Below are 23,979 nucleotides of genomic sequence, written 5' to 3' on the forward strand. Positions count from 1 at the left end.
TAGTTGTAAGCCTCCCATACAGATTGTCCCAGCATCACTCAGAATGGGGTAGGTGGCTCTTGGATAATCCGTGGCATTTTAGAGTTGGGGCAATTGGTTGGGCCTCTTGATTCCTTCCCTCTGTTCTTGCCAGGCATATATTCCCTCGACTCTTGCTCACTGCAGCTCCAGCAAAGCTTTGTCATTTAAAGCGATGAGGAGTCGTCTTCGTCCCAGGTCCCTACAGGTATTACCCCTCTTGACATCAGCTGGTCCCACCTTCCCTCCTTAGCGCGTGAGGGTGTGGGGGCATCTATTTTCCCGAGTGCCCGCTGGCATCCTCACCCCTAACCACGGACTGCCACCTCGCACATACCTGCGCCCAGAGGGTTGCTAGGGGCCCTCCCCTTCCCATGAAGGTAGGGGGTCGCTGCTAGCACTCAGAGGGCGACGAGCTCATGGCTCTCACTCTCACTGGGCTTCAAAATCGGCATACTGAAACCCCATCAGCCTCCATCATGGATGAGGGCTAGAAGCGAAAGGCTACCGGAAGAGGCAGTCGATGCCAAATACAAAAGAAGTGAAATTATGGTACGCGGAGTCGCCATCTTTGAATTTCTAGACCGTTTCTTATTTTAGGGGAGCGTCATTTCAGAAGTTAGAAAAAGGAAATTTATGTTAACGTTTGACAAGTTATCTGTTATATTGTAAATAATTTAAAGAAAGTAGTAAATGCATGAATAAGAATGAATTTCATTAGAGAATGACAGTAGAACGTAAATTGTTGGGCATTGAACTTGTAAATAATTAAGGTACATCCTGACACCGCTATTCATTAACCCTGTATTTAAATAGTAAGTTGGCTTCTGCAATGTTTACACAGTTAGTAATATTTGTGCGGGCACCTGTAAATGTACAGTATACATTTTTAAAGTAAAACAGCTCACTTAAAAGATGGCCACTACATTCACCCGCCCAGCAGAAGCCATTTTACGTTTGGTCCGGGCATATAACCTAATAACAACCTGCAAAAGCAGACAGCAAGATACAGGCATATTGAACATGAATTGTTTAAGTATACAAGCATGCGCGATATGTTGTTTATATGCTACGTATGTAATGAATGCAAGAGGACACATCCATTTGTCAAAGTAAAACAATCCTATTAGCAGTTAAAATTTAGCTAAACGGCGTTTTTCCGTTCCACAATTATAACATTTTAAAAAGAATCAATATTTAACACTGCATAAAATATTCTCAAAAAGCTGGGTGCTCAAATGAATGCACTCGTTCGATTTTGACTAGAATTTCAACTCCAAAACAGCACGTTTTTCGCGTTAAGATGGCTGCTGCTTTGCTAGCTTTAATCGCCTGCGCGTCTTAAGTCTTTACTCAAGCCCCCTGCGCGGAACGCTTTGCGCCGGTGTCCTTTCGCATCTGTCCTAGCTCTGGGCCTCCTGTCACGGCTGAAAGAGGTAAGGTTAGTGCATTGCAAGTATCTTAATTAAATTTCCATCATTTAAGACCGAAATAAGCTGAGTCCACTTGCTCGGTCTAACATGTCGGAAGGTGTTCGGATTCTGTTATATTAGTACTCTGTTTGTAACTTCAATACCGGCATGTTTCTATCTTAATTTCTACGGTTTGCGTTAGTAACATAAAATGTTATATTTCTATGAATTCTAGTACTTGTTTATATGTTAGCGGAGAGACCGAGAGAGGAGGCTGGATCTAAGTTGTACCTGCTTATATATGGTTCCACTGGCTGTTTTCTCAGGCTGACAAGTGCGCTGCTGCACTCTTTATTTAATATGCTAATGAAATAGGCAGAGAGTGCTAATATACGACGCTTTGCTGTACCACAAGGTGGACCGCTATGAGAACTTTGAAAGCAAGTTAGAAAATCTATTTTTCATGTTGAAACCATTGCAACCAAACGGGGTGCCCAGGTGTGGGTAAGTTCACAAAGTGAAGTCTTTTAAAAAAAATTTTTTTTGTCCTCATATTCGCCCTTGGTGACCATATAGTGACGTAGAGATATAGGAGATGACTGAGACACTGGCCCAGGTTTACTGGGGGGGATTTAGATGGTACCAACCGGAGTATCCCGCAATGCCACGCATCACAACTCTATCCTCATCTGATGGCACCGACAGGGTTGGCGAACTGCTATATACAACCCATTTCATAACCAAAGTCGCATGTATAGGGTATGTATAGCAAAAGGGAATCAAGAGAAATGATCCTTCCAAGCAGCACAATCATAGGACATGGGGGAAAAAAAAAGAAAAAAAAAAGAAGAAACCCCCCCCCCCCCAATGATGTTCTGGCCTATGATTACCAATTCAAAAGTAGCTAAAATCTCCTCTTGTGTTAGTTACCTACTCTAGCCATATCTAGTTTGGACATCTGTAACATAGCTGCACGCCAATCGGTAAAGAGAGGAGGTGTCTTGTCTTTCCACCGTCTACAAATTTCTCTTCTAGCCAATAAACAGCTATAGAAGACCAGTTTTTTACTTATACCTTCAAGCTCGGGTATAATACCAAAGAAAACTAACGTGGGGCAAGGACTGACTTGTAGACCAATTGCTGATGAGAGGGAAGCACAGATTTCATTTCAAAATGATGTTATATATGGACACTCAAAGAACATATGTATGTCTGATGCTGCTACGAGACCACATCTAGGGCATGCAACCTGAGCATTATTGGGGAACTTTGATAAACGTAGTGGAGAGTAGTACACTCTATGGAGTGTAAACAAGTTGTTACGACGGAGCCAGGATGGTTTCACAATCTCCCCCCAAATCTTAAATGATTTGAACCACAAGCCCTCAACATCGGTGTTCGTGATATGTTTCCCAGAGGGAGTGGGGGAGCAGGAATTCGCCATCGATCTCGTCTAGTATAAGGTTGTACCAGAATGCTATCTCTTTTTTAAAGGGAGGTTTGTCCATCAGATAGGTAACTAGATTATCAGCACCTAATTTGAACCTACCCCTGCCTTGACTATAAGTTTGGGACCAACTCTGGATTTGAAGGTATTTAAAGCGTGAGAAGCGAGTTCCTATTGTTGAGCTCAGGGTCTCCCATGAGAGTAACACTCCATCATCAAACAGGTCCCCCCAAGATGAGAGCCCGGCCTCTCTAACTGGGAGAGCTAGGCTATCCAAAAGCCAAGACGGTGCTCCTGGTGAGTCCCATAATGGGGCCCGACTAAGATAGTAGTCCAATTTGAATGTACGTCTTAGATTAGCCCATGTTCTGGCAAGATCCCTCAAAACCTTTAACTTGACCTTCTTAAAGTACTTAGGGTCCCCAAATTTTAACAAGAAGTTCATTGGCCCAATTTTTTCCCCCTTAAGAAGTGCTACAAATAATTTTCCGCACCCTACGTTATTAGGGGTCTTTAAAAGCATCCTAATGTGAGAAAGTTGGAAAGCCCAACCATAGAACTGGAGGTCCGGTGCTGCAAGGCCCCCTTTTTCTCGACGCCGTCTTATCTTCTTCCAAGATAACCTGGGCGTACGGCTATTCCAAATAAATCTATTTAATTCAGTTTGGAGTTTGGCAGTCAAATATGGAGCAAAAAAAAGAGGGATAGTATTAAACAAAAACATAATCTTGGGTAAAATGGTCATTTTAACCAAATTGGATCTACCTATCAGGGAAATAGGAAGAGCTGACCATGATCTCAACGATCTTGGAGCTTCCTTAGCCACAAGAGCAAAATTTAAAGGGGCGATCTTATTAATATCCGTATATATATTTAACCCGAGATACCTAAGGGTGGAACTAGGCTGTAACCCTACAACCGGTGTAGGGTGATTCCAAACCATAATGTCGGTTTTGGATGCATTCACTTCGTAACCGGATATTGCCCCAAACTCTTCTGCAATAGATATAACAGTAGGGAATGCTGAACTCAACTCAGATGAAAAAATAAGGACATCGTCCGCATATAGTGCGACTTTCCGCTCCCATCCTTCAAAAATAAAAGGTTTTATATTAATGTTATCCCGGATTAGTTGGGCGAAAGGCTCAATATATAAATCAAACAAAAGTGGTGAGAGGGGACACCCTTGACGGGTTCCTCGTGTAATGCCGAAAGGCTCAGTGAGTTCCCCATTAACCAATAATGAAGCAGAAGGGTTTTTGTATAATCGTTTTACTGCTTGCCTAAAATTGTCTCCCAAATTGATCTTTTTTAACACTTCTTCTAAGTACACCCAGTTTACCCTATCAAAGGCTTTGGTGGCATCAAGAGTAAAAACTGCTAAAGGAAGTGATGCTGAAGTAGCCATATCTATTGCGCCAATAAGGTCATAAGTCAGTTCATACAATTGCCTCTCTTTTACAAAGCCCTTCTGATCTCCATGCAAGATGTTGTTTGCTATACCACCCAATCTATTCGCAAGCACGGCTGCAAAGATTTTATAGTCCGTGCTGAGAATTGAGATTGGCCTATATGACCCACAGTTAGTTGCAGGTTTGCCCGGCTTTAAAATCAGTTATAGAGGCCCTATCCCAAGAAGCAGGAGGTAAGGCACCTTCTAGTAGGATACTATTAAACAAGTTTGTTAAGTAAGGAAGAATAGATGGACATATTACTTTATATATTTCAGAGGGTAACCCTTCTGGTCCTGCTGCTTTGCCTTTTTTGCTTTTCAAGATGGCGGAACTAACTTCCTCCGGTGTAATAGGGCCGTCTAAGACTTCCATTTGTTCTGAGTCTAGAACCGGAAGAGCAATCCCGGATAACCAATCCCTTGCTTGGGTGGGTTGTACATTATTATCTTCTTGATATATCTCACTAAAGAAACTTCTAAAAGCGCCACTAATTCCCTCATCTGTGGAGTATAGTACACCATCTTTGCTGATGGCACTAATATTGTTTCGGACCCTATCAGTCTTCGACTTCCAGGCAAGGAGCTTGCCGGCACCTTCCCCATATTCGAAGTGGGCCAATTTACTAGCCTCCCATCTCTCTAGGACCCGTGCACTCAAAACCGAGGAGAGATCTCCTTTTAGGACTGTTAATTTATCTTGCAACGGAACTGATGGGGACCCTGTTGATACTGAGTTTGTGTCAATCTCTACTTGAAGTTTTGCTATCTCCAATTCTAGAGAGGCTACTGCATCCCTATAGGTCTTGTTTTTGTAAGCTGATATATTGGTTAGATAGCCCCTTAAAGTAGCTTTGAATGCGTCCCAAGTTGTCCCTGGTGGAGCGGTCCCGTGGTTAAACTCCCAGAAGGATTTGACTTCCTGATTTAATGCCTCTGGGATGTCAGGAGCGACGAGTATTGATCTATCGAAAGACCAATTTTTGTTAGCGAGGTCCTAGATGGAACCTCAAGCTCAAGCAAGATGGCTGCATGGTCTGAGAGATGAAAGAGTAAATGAGAAACTGATTTTACGTATTTAACTAAAGTATGATTAATCAAGATGAAGTCAATCCGAGACTGGTGGTGAAATTTGTAATTTTTAAATGTGACCCCCTTTTGGGACCCATGTAGTGTCCTCCATATGTCAATATAGTTCAATGCTTTCATATTATTTAACAGAAACATCCTAGTCTTAGATAGAGTTATAGCCCTGTTAGTAGGTGACTTATCTAATATTGGATCTAGGACTATATTAAAATCGCCTGCTAGAATGACCGGCTCTGAGAATACATATAATTGTGAAAAAAGTGTGACCAATACCGATGGATCGTCTTGGTTTGGGCCGTAGTAACCTACTATCGTGAATGGTGAACCCAAAATAATAACAGAAGCTATTGCCCATCGACCATACGGGTCTATCTGTTTAGAGACTAGCCTAGCCCTGATTTTTTTAAAAAGAATGGCCACCCCCCTAATGTGTGAAGTTTGTGATGTAACAACCCCAAAATCTATCCATCTATTCTTACTCAACAAGTTTTGCATTTCAATTTCTGCCAAATGTGTCTCCTGGAGCACTAATACTTGCGCAACCGAATCTCGTAGATATTGCATGATATAATTTCTTCAAGGGGAAGTCCGAAGACCATTAGTGTTCCAGGACAAAATGCGTAGGTTATGCATTACACTGAGAAAAAAATATTATAAGAACCAAAAGCCAATTCTGCCAAACACCAAGCGGTAAACTATATATTAGCTGACTCCTGTCATTCCCTTCTAGAAAGTACTGTAGAGGACGTTTAAGAGGACAATTTTTGCTTCTTTCCTCCCCCCCCCTAACCCCCCTCCCACCCCATGCCCCCCCACCCACGGGAAACCCCCACTCTATCTATCTGGATTCCCAGAAAGATAGCACTCCGCTGTGGACCCCTGCCAATACCGACCAATAACCAAATTTGGGGGAAAAAGAAGGAAAAAAAACAAAGGCAGAGAAGGAGAAAGACCTAGGTGAGATTAAGTGAGATATAGATAATATGACTTCCTAGAATATGACCCGCAAGTGAATGTAGAACTTATCACCTGGTTTAACAGGATTGTGCTGAGAAAATATATATATATATATATATATATATATATATATATATATATATATATATATATATTTTTTTTTTTCCCCTTTGTTTTTTTTTTTTTTTTCCCTTTTCACCTCCTTTTTTTTTTTTAAACACCTTCCCAACACCTTTTTACTCAATACTATAGAACTCATATTTCTTCAACGTGCCTAAATGCAAATTCTGAGCCTTCTACCGAGTTTTTAACCAAGGCTAAATTGACTTTTTATAAAGCCAATTATGGGTTCATCTGAAAACTGGAAGGCAGGGAGGCAACTACAAGAACAGATGAAGAAAAAAGGACCCAAAACTACTTAGCAGATTCTGACCCCCTGCCCATACTCAGCAGGAAGTCATCAGCGGCCTGTACTGATCTTATGTTATGCATAGTATTCTTATACATAACTCTTAATGCTGCTGGAAAAACCAACTGGGCAACGGCCCCTTGGCTCCTGAAAGCTTCCAACCTTTTTCCAATCTCCCATTGTCTATCAAGCGTGATTCTAGAAAGGTCCGATCTAATCTGGAAGTTGAATCCCTTAGCATTTACCACCTTCTGTTTCAGCGCGATATTCAGAATAGTTTCTTTAAGGGAGTATGTGAGAAAATTAACCAAAACTTTCCTAGGTTTTGTTCTCTGGGGGTTCCTTCGAAATGGCTCTCTGTGAATGCGCTGAATATCCATAGCTATTTCTTGTTCCGACATATCTAACCGTAACGCCTCTTTCAAGAGAGAGACAATGAATTGTTTAATGTCCGAACCCTCTTTATCCTCCGGTATATTCAGAATTCGGAGATTATTCCTCCGGGCATGATTTTCCAAAGTCTCCATCCTTTTGGACAAACTCTGATTCTCTTGTCTAAGGTTCCTTAGTTCTGCTTTTGTGGCACTTAGATTGATGTTAACTTCTGTAACGGAATCTTCAAAAGTTTCTGTCCTGGTGGTGAGAGCACCAAGTTTACTGTCCAGAGACTGGCAATAGCATCGAATATCGGCTTGATTTGATGCCGAAGTCTCAAATCCCTTTTTAATGTCTGTGGCCAGGGTTGCAAACATTGCCTGAAAGGAGGTCTGCATTGTGAAAACCAGATCCGAATTCAAGGCCTGAGTGGTATCATAGGGTAAACTAGGATCTCCCCTGCCACTGGTGGAAGATGTTGAACCGGCTTCTTGGAGAACTGACTGTAGACTAAGACCAGATGCTACACTCGGTGGGGCTAGAGGTAATGGGGGTGCCAGTGGCGTGAACAGAACCAGAGAGGGCACAGATTGCTCCAAATTAATGGCCGCTTGGTGATCTACTGGGTTCAATCGACCTGTTCCTCCTAGCATAGGGGAGAGCGATTGATCCAAATTGCAGTCCTTATCTTTCTTGCCCTTGTCACTATTATCAATGTTATTATTCGCAATGATGCTGTCATCATTGGATTTGGCAGTGGCGGAAGTACTAATTTCATTTAGGCCCTCAACGTCTTCCAAAAGGAGATTAGAAATGGGGACACTCGTTCCTGCCGTTTCCTCTATGGGAAGCCCTTCCACTTGTTTAGCAGCCATCTGCAGTTCTGGTATATTATCCCCTACCTCCTGATTCTGTAGGGGGGAGCGGGAATTACTTGCCAACAGCACCACTTGAGGGACCACTTTAAAGTAGGAACGCAATGAGGGAGTTATTTTTGAGGTGGTAACAAAATTCTTTGATTTATTTTTTGCTGACTTAGGGGTATAAGAACGCTTTGCCTTAACCTGACCAGTTAGATATGTCGACAGCTTTATTTTGTCAATACCATCAGTAGTGTCAGCAGCAGTATTAATTTTAGAGATAGTATGAGGAAGTATGCCTTCTGTGCCCAAGCCCTCGTCTCCAATGCTGACAGAAGTTGCTACCCTCAAATCGGTAGGCTTTATAGATGTATCTACTTTAGGAGAGGGAAGCTTATTTTTAGAATCAGTTTTATGAAAAAAAGAAACCTTATTAGTATCTTTTCTACCAGAAGCAGTACATTTCCCTCTCATGCGCCCTTTCACCTTCCCCTTTCCTCTGCCTTCCCGGCAGGTCTCCTCAGTACACTCCGGTATGCCCACAGGATTCAAACCCACAGACTCGTCCCCACTACTCCCTTCAGCGCTATTGCTGCTGTTACCGCCGGATTGTTTCTTGCTCTGACGCCTGCGATGTCTTCGCTGACATCGCTGCTGGACTAGGGGCTGCTTCTCCAGAATCTCTCCCTCCTCACGCTGCTCCAACTGCACCTGTGCCTGTGCCTGTGCCTTTGATGCTACAGCTGCGCCATACCGCCCAAGTAAAATACCTCGTGTGCGGCGACCTCTCTTGAGCTCCAGGGCGGCCAGCGACCAGATCCACCCACTCGCGGGAGAATGTGGGGATTCTAGCGCCGGCTGACTTACTGCCGCGGTGCACCGTAGTTCCTTCCCCCGCTTGCCGGATGAAACTGAAACTGCAATCGTAGACGCTGCAGACTCCGTGAACTCCGCCGTGAACTCCGCCGCTGCGGACCCTGTGTTTGTCTCCTCCCCTAAGCATATGGGAGGCAGAGGTATGACGTTATGGCGGAGGGACGCCGTTACCGAGGATAATGAGAACGTAGTTTTTGGGAAATTTTTTACAAATAAAGTTGGCGAGAATAGTGATGCGCTGTTGCGGTATGACGGGAAGGCATATGGGATAAAGTCTAAGGAGCTTCAAGCCCCCGTATACAGAAACTGCAGGAGCCCGTAGGCGGAGTACTGCCGCGGCTCAACCGGCCGCCGCCATGTTTCCCAATCCGAAGTCTTATTATACGCCATCCTATGGGGATCTGCAAACAACCCCCCCCTTGGGTGGAGTAACAATGGCAGAACATTTAGCACTAGTGACTTTGCCAAATCCATTTAGCTCCTCCACCTGCGTGCAACGGTCTCAGATGCTCGAAGTGCCCCATAGTCGCACATTTGTCTAAATGTACGAGTAGAGTAGACAGTAACTTAAAAAGCTCGGCAGCACCCCCCTCTCCAACTCACACTTTCACCAATTATGTTTCAGCCCCCCCCCCCTCCAAAAAAAAGACTAAAACACGACCATCTGGTTTATGGATTACATCCTTTACTTCGTTTTGAATGGAGATTTATGCAGGGAGCACTCCAGGGCCAGTAAATGTCTTCCGAGCATAGTCATGCATTCATTTACATTCTTACCACTAGCTGTGGGCAAGGTCTTAAAATGGTTCACACTTGTCTTAATCAGTCAACATGGTATTTTCCCAGTGGGGTCGTGAATATCCACACAACATTCTGTGATCCACTTTGACATTTACTTAACCCGAGTGGTCGTTCTGTATAGGAAACTTTTGGGGTCCTTTTAGCCAAACAATGAATGCAGATGTACCAGCCGACTGAGGCCACCACACTCTACACAAACATATCACGTACCAACAGCATAGACCACCTCAACAACGTCCTAAGTTTGTTGTCCAATACGAATGTCAAACGCAACTCCACAAAGCATAATTAACTTTTTTCTTAAACAACTCGACAGTTCCACTCATCCAGTATCGTCCAGAAAGGGTTCTGTTCACAATATATGCTTGAGCAAGATCATGGCACTTCTACATCAGCAGACACCTATCATTTAAGATGCACCATGTAAAGAAAGGTTAGACAGTTTAGTTGCATCCGTGTACAAAGTTTTCCATCATTAAGAAAGCAACTTCCAAGCACCCCATTCCATAGCTGCCAAGGTTTCAGAGTGCCATGTGTGACATTTTTAAAATTTCAGTCAAATTATGAGTGACATTCCAACGACTATGAGTGACACTTTCTCACGAGCAAAAAACATGCAATGAAGACTAGGGAAACTTCTAAATATAAGAAATTACAGACATTTGAGCAACAAGAACTTATGGAAACTGCTGCAGAGCATCAGAAATGGAAGAACACAGTCCTAACGGACCTCCTCCCTCACCCGGACCCCCGCCCCCTGGCCTAGCCCCAGTGCCGAGAGAGCCGCGAGAGCCAGCCAGGCTGGTAAAACTGTCACGCACTGGCCTGTAGTCTGTGAAGATACACAGTTAGTCAGGGCGCCCATGATAATGATGAGGAGACAGAGCAGCATTGCGACAGGGCCTGCAGATTAAATCAGATCTGCAGATAAACCAGGGGCACTCAGAAGAATGATGAGACTAAAATGATTATGTGTGACTTAAATAATTTATTAGAGATCATGTTCAGACTGTGCGTGCCGCTCAGCGGTAGCGCTGACACAAGCACTAATTATTAAACTGTGGTATGTGCACTTTAAGTCTGTCTGGCGAGCAGCGCTTAACGTTGGCCAAAAACACTTACTTAATGAACTAGAAGAGTTCAGACTGCTGCTGTCTCTGCGTTCCGGTCCGTCCGGCGGCCACTCCATGAGCTGGACAGGGACCCGCGGCCGCACAGCACACTGCATGATCATACACGCTGCACTCTTCTTCTTCCAGCAGAGTGACTCCCTGACTCGTCCCCCACCCGGCCGCACTTTGCGCCCACGATGCCTCTGATGCCCGGCGCTGGCGGCCATGAGTATACTGTCAGTAATCAGTCACTCACTGCAGTGCTCGGGGTGTTTTATTGGATTTGCTCAAACAGCAGCGGCAGCGCATAGAGGAGCGCCCACGATGCCTTTGATGCCTGGCGCAGGCGGCCATGACGTGGCCGGCCCTCAAAGCGGAATGGGAGGCAGTTAACGTCACTGTCTGACTGCTTTATACGCGCTACATGGCCGTGCAGCTGGTCGTTAAAACTCGTCCTGTCTTCAGTGAATACCGCGGCGGGCGAGAGAGAATACCGCGGCGCCCCTGGTTAGTGCCTAGCAGTGTCAGCCAGCATCGTGCTGAGGGCGGCCCCGCCCGTCGTAATTAATTACTGTGTGTCAAATTTAAGCCGTGGCGCAGCAGGAACTTACAGCGCCAGCCTGGAGCCAGCACCGTGGAGGATCGTTACTTTGTAGCCACCTAGCGTTGCCACGCTCTCACTCAGCCCACAAGCTGAGAGCTGCCATTATTACAACATACATGATTATTTATGAACTAAGAGCAGCTGCTGGCACTGGCTGCAGCATGTCTCTCGGACTCGGAGTGGAGCGAGCTGGCGAGTCGGCAAAATGCGTGACATTGCATTTCAGTGTGGTGATGCGTAACACCGCACTGAAATGCGTGAGTGTCACACCTGATGAGTGACACTTGGCAGGACTGCCATTCAAGTCCTCCTACACCTCACCCTCCCTAAGTTGTACCAGGGACCTAGTCACTGGTATTCTGGATGTTGTAAGTAGATTAGGTAGGCAGCAAGACACGTCTTCACGTTATTAAGATACATTTATTAAGTTAGCACAGCAGAGCAGTAAACCTCACAGCTAACCAGACCATCAACTGCCAAGGCTGGAACCTTCACATACAAGATAGATCACTCTTAAGTACTATGAAAGGTTGGGAAGGTAGGAACACAAAGAAAGGGCTTCTGACACCAAGTAGCCATATAGAAGGAAGTACAAATATACAACATATCTTCTCCCTTTACAGATAAAACAAAAATGAAAGACTCAAACACATAGTAAGAGTTTAAGCATGGAAAAGAAGAAGAAGAAAACATATAACACGTAGGAGGTCAGCAACCTCTTGGACTTCCAGAAAAGAAGGCAAAGAGACCGGATCAAGAAGAGGATCATGATGACCACCTTCTCCCCTTAGATTGACGAAAAAACAAAAAGAAACAGCCTACTCTCTACAATCTGTCATTGTGGCCATCAAAAACGGGAAGAGACAGTTTACTTTCTCCGATAATTCTTTTGTCCTCCGAGGCTTCCCGCTCTTTGTTGCAGATAGAACAGTTCAACAAGTGCCTCCAAGGCTCAAAAAATTCTGGAAGGATGTTCCCGAAGAAAAAGTTGGAGCCAGTTCGCTTACAGTCCAAGTTGAAGTTCTGGACGAGGTGTCTCGGTTCTGGTTCTTTTTTTCGGGTAATGGGCCTCTGTTTGTGGTTTGGGCCTCAAAGTTACCTTTACATGGCTACCGACACCAAGTAGCCACATTGAAGGAAGTACAAATATACAATACTGGACATCACTCTAACCATCAACCAAGCCCTATTACATGCTTTAGCAAGATTTCTCAATAGGGTTTGTAAGTTTGACTGTACCATCTAACCCTGATCATTTTACTCGGTCTGCTGCTATAAGCCAATTCCATTCCTTGCCCTATCACATATAATGCTGTCAGAGCTCTGTGTTAAAGAGGATTCTGATTTATTACAATTTGTAACTTTTGTTATGAACATTTTTCCTCTAAAACGAAAATTCTGCAACATGTTAAAACTTATTTTCCTGTGCTTGGCTAAAGTAGACCGGAACTATGCCTAAACTCCGTCTCGAAATTCAACTTGGCCATGATGTCTGTTTTCATTCCTCCTCTCATTACACGTAGCAAAAATGTGCATTGTTTTAATGCTCTGTGTTGGTGTGCTGTTCTCAAAGAACTCTGGAGAAACCCTTTTGCTACTTTCAATGCTTTTACCTGCTTGCGTTACTGTAGGTCTATTCATAAGAAGTGACTGTCATTGTTGTCAGTGTAACCACGTTTTAGTGATCAGTCCAATGGCTTTAGGTCAGAATGGATTGTTTGGATATTTATTAAGGGAACTGGAGTTTGGGTGGTGATAGATGATTCTGTATTTCATTTCATATTTGATTTGAGCTGTGAAGTGATCCGACTTTAGAGAGCGGACCTATATTAGTTTGTCCTTTGGTAAGGACTTTTTATTTTACCCTGAAGCCTCAATTTCCTGCTGTGTTTCATTGAGCCTTATGCTAAACCCCTACACTTATTGACCATGCATCTGGCTATTTTTTTTCCCTTCTGTAATTCACTTTCATTATTTAATAAATCATTATGGCTTTGATCTTAAAGAAGGCTTTAGGTCTCTTCTTGTTTCGACACTTATTTAATTGACTATGCTGCTTTATTTGCTGTTAATTTGCTATCTGTAGAGGTTCATTGCCTCCTATGATTTGAGGTTAACACTGTCTCCGATCTTGTGTAGAGGCTATATCTTAGATTATCAGATAACATAGTGTCAACATCTGTTTCTGCTGGTGGAAATATTTCAATACATACAACTAAAACATAATGCAAACAAGTATTGGTGTGAGGGAACAGTGGTCCTTTTAATGCTCCTCAATGGAAACTAGAATTATGGCCACTGACTAGTAAAGGCGGGTTCAATGATCTATAAAACCCCCATTGATGAGGTACCAGTTTCATTAGGTACAATAAAGCAGAAGTGAGGACGAGAAATGGGTCAACTGGAAGAATCTGAGTAGGCGAAAGAGATCTACCCTAGACAGGTGGCATTACACGCTGGATTCAAGCTGGTTACAATTAAAATACTAGGACTTGTTAAAAAGAGTGCAAATGAAAGCATTTTAAAGATCGCGGGAAAGTGGGTAGGAACATTATAGCATGCCATCTTGATCCAGCCCGGAGTCCAAGAGCTTTGGAGGCAAAAAGAAGATAAACTTAGAGTGTTGCTGGACTTTAAGTGTAACCTTACCCATCGGCCAATGATACTGGGATTATAAGAGAAATTGATTCCCTCTAACCATGGGCAAAATATTGTGGAATATAGATATCGTGATGGCGAGGCAGAACTGTGCAAGATTATGGAGCTGGGATGTAAAACCTGCATTTTCTAATTTGGTTTTTATAATGGACTAGCAGCCCGTCCCGACGTTGTCCGGGTATGAATTGCTGCCGGCCAGTAGTATATTGTTTTGTAGGATTTCGTTTTGATAGCATTTCTTATGTGTGACAGGCCTGTGAAACTCTCCGATTCACAGTGCACTGCTGATGCACTTAAGAGTGCGCATTCAGTAGTGTGTGAACTAGAGTTTCCATACTTTATTTTTCCTTGCAATATTATATAGCGCGAACTCGTCAACATGGCATGAGCACAATTTACATTACAGAAGAACACATTCATTTGTGGTAGGCACGGGGAGACAAAGCGATTTGCCTGGAATCACAGGATGTTGAGCTGATGCCGAGATTCGAACGTAGCTCCCCAGCTCTAAAGTTCGCAATTCTAGAACTTGTGGCGGGAGGTGTGTCTAAAAGTGTATGTCGGTGCTGACCATCAATGAGAGAGACCTGTGCATTTTTCAAATGGGTGGTGAAAAAATATGAGTATGTTGCTGGAGATGTGGGCCGCCGTGCCACCAATGTACTTACCGGGGGAGGTTAAACACCCATTATTCCGCAACTTTCTTTCCGCATACCATCACTCTGCATACTTTCATTACGAAAGTACCATGACTCCGCAATGCCATTATAACGCATGGCATTACATTTTATATGCTTTTACCACACATACATTTACAACGAAATTCGTTGTAAATGCATGAATGGTAAAAGCATGTTTTTTTTAATGTTTGGATAAGGTAAGTATGGGTATAGGGGTATATGTTTTGGGGTACTGAGGTATATGTTTTGGGGTGTTTGGGTATTTTAAGGGTTCAGATATAGTTTTGGGTTATGGGGTACAGGGGTAGGTTTAGGGATAGGTATGAGTTTTGGGGTACAGGGGTATTTTTAGGGTTCAGGGCTAGGTTTGGGTTTTGGGGTATAGGGGTATTTTTAGGGTTCAGGGCTAGGTTTGGGGTACAGGGGCATTTTAAGGGTTCAGGGCTAGGTTTGGGTTTTGGGGTACAGGGGTATTTTTAGGGTTCAGGGCTAGGTTTGGGTTTTGGAGTACAGGGGTATTTTTAGGGTTCAGGGGTAGGTTTGGTTTTGAGGTACAGGGATATTTATAGGGTTCAGGGCTAGGTTTGGGTTTTAGGGTACGGGGTATTTTAAGGGTTCAGGGCTAGGTTTGGGTTTTGAGGTACAGGGATATTAGGGTTCAGGGCTAGGTTTGGGTTTTGGGGTACAGGGGTATTTATAGGGTTCAGGGCTAGGTTTGGGTTTTGGGGTACATGGGTATTTTTAGGGTTTAGGGATGGGTTTGGGTTTTGGGGTACAGGGTATATTTATAGGGTTAAGATGGGTTAGTGTTTAAGGGTGTTGGGGTATTTTAAGGAGTAAGGGTGGGTTATGATTATGGGGTGCAGGGGTATTTAAAGGGAGCAGGGTGGGATTAGCACATGATATGAGACATTGCATGAAGGGCGGAACGTACCACACGCCCACAGCGTTTGTCACGTCCCCAGCACACGCCCACAGCACAACGCAGACATGCCCACAAGGGACTACTTTGCTGGCACGGTTCTTTTACCTTTTAAATGTATATGGTGGGCGTCTGCATAGCCTATGTCCTTCTGTTGCAACTGCCCTTTCCAACGCTGTATTTGGTGTTGTGATTGGTGCTGTGGTTCCTGAGATTACCCGCCTCAAAGGTTTGGGCTCTCTCTTTATTATATTAGTATGGATAAAAATATTTTTCTCTGTAAATCATGAAACATTTGAAAATCATGAAAAATTTGAAAAACCTAAAATATGCAAAAATACCTCACAATAAATATACATTACCCACTCATGGGAAAAGGAACATAAAATGCTAACCAATTTCCAAAACCATGACATTTTAATGCCATACTGTCCATAACAATTAGATTGTGTGCAAATGTAAATAGGATATTTAGTATGAGTCGGATTCCAAAAAACTCCCTCAGGCTAGACTTAACCCACTGTTGTTTTACATTTATTTCAAGAGTTCATTGAATAAGAATGGTATAATCATTTACAGCAAGACTACTATTCATCTTGCAGAAGGCATTAGCCAGAAAAGACTCTGAGTTCTTTTTTAGGTCGAAGCCTAGCGTAAGACTGCGCACATGCGCAGACTCGCTAGTTAGGTCGAAGCCTATCATAAGTGCGCAGTCTTGCTGGTGAGGTCAAAGTCTAGCATAAGACTGCGCACATGCGCAGTCTCGCTGGCAAGATTTAGTGTTATCAGGAGGGTTCACTAGCGGGCTTTATGCCCCGCCCCTCTTTCCCATTGGCCGGCGTCACCGTTTAGGCTAAACGGTGGCTGGCCATTGGGAAAGAGCACTTTCTTTCAAAAAGTTTTCTCTCTTTGAGCCGTCCAACATGGACTGGCTCACTTGACTTACTGGCGTCGCAAAAGGATTCTTATCTTTATGGGGCCATGTGTTTCAAACACATGGCCCCATAAAGATAAGCTCTGGCGCGATCCTGTTTTCGTTTTCGGGACGCGCTTGTTTTTAGAGGAATCGAGCATTGTACCAGACGCTGGAGCTTAGAGTGCTTTCTGTGGTGTGGGGTGAAAGAAAACTTGCAAACACACGCTTTGGTCATTCAGGGCCCTGTATACAGGCTTTGCATCTGAGCTTTTACTCAGAAGCGCGTATCAGGAGAATCCCTGCAGTTTACCTTAAAGTGACTGAGTTGTGTATTTTGTTTGCATTTTCCTCTCTTTACTTTGTACATTTCCCCCTTCCCCACACCTTGACTGCCTCCGCATGCTATCTCCCATAATAGGTATTTTCTCGAGTTATCCCTAGGACGCGCCGGGGTAATCCTGCTGTAATCTGCAGTTTAATTTCGAATTTTCTATCATACTGGATCTGGTTTTTAATTACCAAGTAGGATTGTAAATTGGATGTGGAGGGCAGGCCTAAAGGCTGATCTGTGCGGCAGGGGTATGCTAAGCTGGCGGTGGGTCTCGGTTGTGATGTCTGCTCTGAACCCGCTGATCTGCCGGGAGTGCGGGACTCGAGTGCCGGGGCCGCAGCTGAGCCATGATCATGACTCGGGCCCTGGCTGCACCCTTGGGAGTTCATTCTCTGCAGCCCGCGTGATTGCATGCCCTGCGTTGAACTGGACATGTCTGCAGTGGGCTCTGTCCAGGAGCGAGCCTGCCCCAGTGCCCAGAGAGGCACTGGGGCAGGCTTGATGCACAAGTGCCATAGGCACTGGGGCAGGTTTGATACCAACCACCCCGCCAATGCACTGGGGCAGGTCTGATCCCAAGTATACCCCCCTCCCACCGAGGTACTGGGGCAGGCTTGATTTACCCCCCGCCTCCTGAGGCATTGGGCTGTGTCTGAACCATGTACCCGCCCCCTGAGGCACTGAGGCGGGTCTAATCCCATGTACTCCCCACCGGCACTGGGGCAGGTTTGATCCTGCGTACTACTCCGAGGCACTGGGGCAGGTGTGATCCTGCCTACCACTATGAGACACTGGGGTGGGTCTGATCCCTCCTACCCCGCCCCCACTGGAGGCACTAGGCCTTGCTGTGTCGAGCACAACCAAGGTGTTGGGACACTGCAGCTTGAAGTGTCCTGGTTGGACATCACCAGTGTTGGGATACCGACGGGCTCTGATGGTCTGGGAGCAGTGGCACTTATTAGTGGCTACATCCATAGAGGGGGTTTCGCCCCTAGTAAGGAACATACCTTGAGGTTCAGGGTTCTGTGAAGCGTGGAGGGTGCTTGACTTGGGTCCTTGCAGATGACCTCATGTCTGTTCAAAGTATACAGAGTTGGGTGTTCTGTTCATTGACTCATTCAAAGCTAAAATGGCTGCAAAGCGCTTGCAAAATCTCTTGTAATCAAAAAGAAAAATCATTAAAAATGCAATAGGTCTCCTCTTTTATTAGGTTAAAGCCATTTGCTTTGCTATACCCTACCATTAGCAAAGCAAATGGCTTTAACTTAACCAAAGGTGAGACCTGTTGCATTTTCAATGCTTGTTTACTCGGGCTTCAAATGAGGGACTATACCAAGCACAGTTATGTTTCCTCATTAGTTGAGGCTTTAACTAAATGTGCGGCCTCACAGAGTTCCATCCTTGATTGAGAACAGAGTGGAAATCTAGGTTTTGGGGTCAAGCTCAACGTGTAATGCAATGAGGAGGGGTGTGACTTAAAGCTACATGGAAGTGCTCGCTACTTCCTGCTGTTGTGATCATGAACTTTATATGGATCCCAAAACTTTTCTGTAACTATCACACAGCTTATTGACTTCACAACCTTCGGTGCACACAAAAATGTGGACTCCGAACCCAGTAGGGGGAGGCTGTAATTCACCACGTTGAAAGGCCCACCCGATTCTATGATACTCTACAACTGCCAGCACCATCAGTAATTATACTTGTGGTGGGGGCATCAAGCCCCAACACGGCTGCCCAAAGCCAATCCCCTACTCAATAAAGCTGAAACAAGGAACCCCTCTCCTCTTCGTGTCTCATCACATTGTTTCTCTTTATTTCTGTTGAACCCAATTTCCTTTCCCCATTTTATTGTACGGGCAAAATGCCCAGAAATGTTATCTGTTTGCATGTTTACAATATTGCTTTAACTTCAATCTGGTCTCAAAGTATATACATATGCAATTGTTGTTACATCTTTGAAAATCAATACAAAGATTTAATACAGAACAATTTGTAAGATAGTATGTATTTGAGTACTGCTGGCTAAATTGCCAGTAGTGTGGCTTGCCCTTCTTCTAGATTTCCCTTTTTCACCTTGGCAGCCCCATAGCCCAGAAACTTATCTTAGACATAATTATGTGGTAAAAGATCATCTTGACGTTTTTGGTTTCTCGATAGCTAAGTGACTTTATGTATCTCAGATAACTGCTGTTTTCACTGTTCATTTCACTCTAGATATGTGGAAATTCCCGGACTGACCAATTGGATATATGAGATGATTTAATTGAACTGCTTGTTGTAGAATGCATTGTATGCAGTGCCACAGTGTTAACGTGTTATATTTGTTTTTTCACCTTTTGTGTTGTTCTAATCTTTATAGCCATCATGGTGAACGTGTTCAGCTTTGCACGTGATCATTGGGTCAATATATTTGTCCCTCTGGGATTTGTGATTGGATGGTACTGGGATCGAAAGAATGACGAACGCTTGACTGACTTCCGCAACAAGAGTGTATTATTCAGGAGGTGAGTTGAGGTTCATTCTCGTTTATCCAAATATCTTCCCCCCCTCAAAAATGTTTGAAAAACCCCCATGTAGTCACTTTGTACCGGGTGGTTTTTCACTCCGATACTTTAAAGCATGGCATTTGCATGTTGTTATTTAGACATTGCCCAATTTTAAATTGATGGAGTGGGGCCGGATGTTTTTATTGTGTAAAGTATAGTAAAGAGTGGGTGAAAAAACTGATTTTCTTTAATTAAAAATAAATCAATAAAACTAGATCGAATTCAAGCCTATTTTCATACCACTAGATATTAACACAAGCAGTACAATTCAGACCATAGACATCCTGATTCAATGTGCTTCAACTCATTTTGATCGTATTCAACAAAAGGTGTTGATTGGTATTTTTAGATTTCCAATGTTGGGTTTTATAGCTATATTTTTGAGTGTCATTGGTATTGTCTTTCTCATCTGTGCAGTCAGCATCTGTGGTAGATTTGCTTTGGTAGGTGTGGAGGTAGAGGTGTGGGGATCAGGAGAGGGAAGGACAGAGGGGGCCTGCCTGGCAGAGGGAAGCAATGAATGCTCTCACTGACAGGAAAAGAAAAATCGGGGATGAGATTTGGCTGCTTCTGCTGCCTCGTGCTACAGGATGGAATTACCACCTCAAACAAAAATAGATCCTTGTGTTTCAACAACTGGGAGAACCGGGTGTGGGGACACCAGCCCATTCATGATGAGGCGGAGTGGGATTCCGTATATATTCCTGATTCATAATCAGAGCAATAAGGAACCTTTTGGAGGTCTACCTTCTCACAGGATCTGCCATACCTCACTTGTCCATGTAAACTGCACAGTACAGCAAATCTAGCCATTTATGTCTTTGTTTTCCATTATTCTGTGTATATACATTTGATCGTTTCATCATACCCTGTCTGACATAATTCATTTACCATAGTGACGGCTTGCACACCAAAGGGAGAAGTGGCCTCTGGTTTGAAGTACAGGCAAATCTTATTGGCAATTGTACATGCTACAATGAACAGGAAAGAAAATCGCCTCCTGAGACATTAAGTTGACTGAGTAATATCATACTAGTGACTTTTGTTGAAGAGCGGCAATTGCGGGGTCAAAGAAGGGGAAAACACTAGGTAGCAAATAACATCACAGAGAGGGACGCTTTTAATTCCATCTACCAGCAGAGCGCTTCTGCGAAGGTGCATGATTTCTTGCATTAAAACGATCTATTAACAAGTGTGTTGAAACAAATAGTTTATTTTTGACCTTGGTTAGAACTACCACAGGCACAAGAGTTCAGTTCTAACAACCATGTCAATTTATGGGTCCTCAAAGCCTGCAGAACCACCACTGCGAATCCTGTTTCGTTGATGGTTCTGAACATTGAACACACAATCATCCACACTTACAAAACTATCCACAAGAAATGTCTGAAGCCATGGAGCAGTGATCTAGAAGTAACTCTGGGTCATTAAGCAAGAAACACAAAACGATTAAGGGGCAGATTACGATGGCGGACGGACTAGAGTCAGTCTGCCATCGTGGTGGTGACCGAGCCATCCGCAATACAGGTGGCTTTTCCGCACACCCAATTAGGATGCGACCGCCCCATGGCAGTCGCAATTTGCACTTTAACATTCCGGCTGGTGGTGCTGATTGCAGCACCAGCCCCGATGTTCAAAATGCATGTTGTACATTTCACTTTACTACGAGGCAGGCACCAAACGGTACCTGCCACTTTGTGTAGTGAAATATAAGGGGGTACCATGGGTACCCCCCAAGTGCACCCACACCTCCCCCAACACAAGGGGGGCCTGCAATGGGCCCCCGAAACCCATCCCCACCAGCCTTTCCATGGCGTTTTTTCCGCCATGGAAAGGCTGGCTGAAAACCGCATCCTAATTTTGCGGACAGTGCCTGCTAGGTACCGCCACAATTTTAGCCTATCTGGACCGTCCGCCTGGCAATCGTAACTATTGCCTGTTGCGGTTCCGTGGCGGGCGGTCTTTGTGTCCGCCGCCGTCGCAGTCTGGATACCCCCGCCATCGTAATGTGGTAGGGTGAAAATCGCAGTCCGATGGCGGAAGGCCTGCAACCGCACAGCTGGTGGTCCTTCCGCCATCATAATGACCCCGTAAGACATTGTCAGCAAAAGATATCAGGGCGTTTCCCTTTTATGTCTTCTCCTTTTTAACTTCATATAAGTACATTTGATATTTCTGCTTGAAATTCGTGATGATTTTAATTAACCACACAATAAATATCTATCTTACAATATTATGCAACATAGGTTAAGATCATAGTGATCATTGCTGGAATACATATAGATGCCTTTTATTGACCACTTAGTATGCATATCTCAATTTTCTGTTTGGTTTCTTGCAGGGAATTGAAGCCAGGGGAAGAAGTTACGTGGAAATGAATTATACCAGCTAAATGGACTTTTAGATTCAATTACACATTTTGGTGTATTGATCTGCCCTCGCTGTTCCATCTGCTTTGTGATTTGTATAGGGCTTGAAACAGATGTATGTAAACATTAAATGACAGCTACTCAATAACTTGTTAGTGTTACTCATATGCTTCAGTGCTTTGCATGTATAAACCCCACATGGCAGGTCTACCCCGGTAGTCCTTCCACAGACCGTAAATAATATACAAGTCACTCTTTTTCAACCCCACTGCCAATAGCCCTTCCCAATACGGCTCTGGTTTGCAGATAATGTATTTTATCATTCCCAAAAGTTCCTGTCTAGTGCAGATCCAGAAGACTACTACTACTTCCTGAATATTGTGAATACAACCCAAAGTGACGAAGACATGACGGAGCTGCATAACTCTACTGCGCTGAAGAAGGGGAAAGGCTCGAAGTTACCCTTCCTTTATATGAACCAAGCACTCGGAGTAATCGAGCAAATGGTGGGCACACCTTTTAAAGTTTTCTGTAGAGCTGAAGAGTATGTCATGAGGGAGGGTGGAGAACACATTAGAAGATGATTTCAGAATAGCGCTGGTGGGAAATGGTGTGGGCACAATAGTAATTTGAACAAGACTCAAGCGGGCACAGGAGGTGGTTTCTTAAAGGCTATGAGAGGAGCACAGTTGAAACCAGAAAAGGAGAAAAACATAGTATTGTGAAACCTAGATAGGAAAGTGGGACAGGGGCTGGGCTTGCAGGATGGCAAGTGATTTATAACCCCCCAATCAGTGAGTGAGTTGCAGTATAGAAGGATATGTTTGGATGGATTGTGGGTATGTTGAGGAGTTGGTACCCGTGTATGTGACATTAATTGTAATGAAACCTTACCAACTGCAATGTTTGGTGAAAGAGAAACGCTGTTGGCTGCCACAGAAAGGGTGAGAGTGTCGGGGAGATGAGATAGCCTTCTGCTAGGATTCCTATGCAGAAGTAGATAATCTCTTTAATTGGAAGTGAAGAGTGAAGGAACCATTTCAAAAGAAGATTTTGTTTTCTTCTTATAAACTGTGGGAAAACCTGAAAGGCAAGATGATGTTGCCAAGAGAGCTCTATAGAGAGAATGGGAGTGGACCTAGTTGAGAATCCTTGGGACACCAATGTACAGTGAAGTTGACTGGAAGAGACAGCAGGCGCAGAAGATGTAGATTTAGTGACTTGAAGGATTATGAAACAGTAGGGGTAACAAGTGTAGATTGGTAATGGTTCATAGCAGTTTTGGTTGCAAGGTGTGCAGGTGCGGTTTGCAGCAGATGTAGTATTTTTGTGAATAAGGAGGTTTTTTGAGGATGTGTCTTCACTTCTGCCTAAAATGAAGAAGGAAATGTTTTTGACAGATCTGTGTCCTGATGACTGCCCGGACCTAAGACCCTAGCAGGTGAAGGCTTACCTTTCGGCCTTTTCCTACACGCTCCTCTTGGTTTCAGGTCAAGTAATAGCGGGGTTGCTTTGGCCACTGACATTTTAGAAGTTACTGCTTTATAGATTGTGCTGAGTATCATGAAAATGATACAGATGACCAACGGGAGGCGTTGACAAATGTATCCTGTTATTTGGCACTTTCTTATTATGTTCTTTTACATTTTCAACCTGTAGTTGAGATACTTCAGCTTTGTTGATGCTGCGGAATTCTGTGTGAGGGAAGTAGTTTGCTTGTGTATGTGTGTATGTCCTGTACTTCTTCTGCCTGGACTTTATGTGTATTACGTTTGTGTGTCAAGAAGCTTCACTTCCTGATACGATGACTACATTTATCCTGTATCTGTCTGAATGTTATATCAATTTTAAGTACATGATATAGTGTGGAGATTACTATACTTCCTTTTATCTATATGTTCTCTGTGTGAGGGAAGCTTGGTACTTGTTTTATGACTATTGGGGTGCTGTTGATGTCTTTTCAGTAGGTTAGAGGGAAGTAAACAAACTACCTGTGTGGTACCTGTTCTGCAGGCCTGAGGGAAGTTTTTAGTCTTGTTATTCATACCTGATGTCCTGCACTGCTACTGCCCATGGTACCTCTTTCACTTTCTCTGTTTCTCTCTAGTGGTGTTTTGGAACAATTCTTTATTTTCATTAAATTA

General features: G+C 43.9%; 2 protein-coding genes across 4 annotated transcripts in view; one reads left to right on the plus strand and one right to left on the minus strand.

The window, feature by feature from the left end:
- CPSF2 (cleavage and polyadenylation specific factor 2) overlaps positions 1–524 on the minus strand; it is a 158,480-nt gene extending 157,956 nt beyond the window's left edge. Inside the window, exon 1 of one of the 2 annotated variants that reach the window (XM_086937685.1) lies at positions 356–524. The gene's annotated coding sequence lies outside the window, so the exon portion shown is untranslated. The remainder of the gene's footprint in view (positions 1–355) is intronic. The other variant, XM_086937686.1, reaches the window with a different exon arrangement.
- Positions 525–1,300: 776 nt separating this feature from the next.
- NDUFB1 (NADH:ubiquinone oxidoreductase subunit B1) lies at positions 1,301–22,086 on the plus strand. Of its 2 annotated transcripts, none has more exons than XM_086936638.1 (3): positions 1,301–1,459; positions 19,280–19,424; positions 21,808–22,086. In XM_086936638.1, the coding sequence occupies exons 2-3, from the start codon at positions 19,285–19,287 to the stop codon at positions 21,842–21,844; spliced, it is 177 nt and encodes a 58-aa protein (XP_086792764.1). In that variant the 5' UTR covers positions 1,301–1,459; positions 19,280–19,284; the 3' UTR covers positions 21,845–22,086. The 2 variants fall into 2 exon arrangements, with proteins under 2 accessions (XP_086792764.1, XP_086792763.1); XM_086936637.1 differs by having other exon boundaries at positions 1,302–1,454; positions 21,808–22,045.
- The last annotated feature ends 1,893 nt before the right edge of the window (positions 22,087–23,979 follow it).

Source organism: Lissotriton vulgaris, chromosome 9 (assembly GCF_964263255.1).
Source record: "Lissotriton vulgaris chromosome 9, aLisVul1.2, whole genome shotgun sequence".
Classification (NCBI taxonomy): domain Eukaryota; kingdom Metazoa; phylum Chordata; class Amphibia; order Caudata; family Salamandridae; genus Lissotriton; species Lissotriton vulgaris.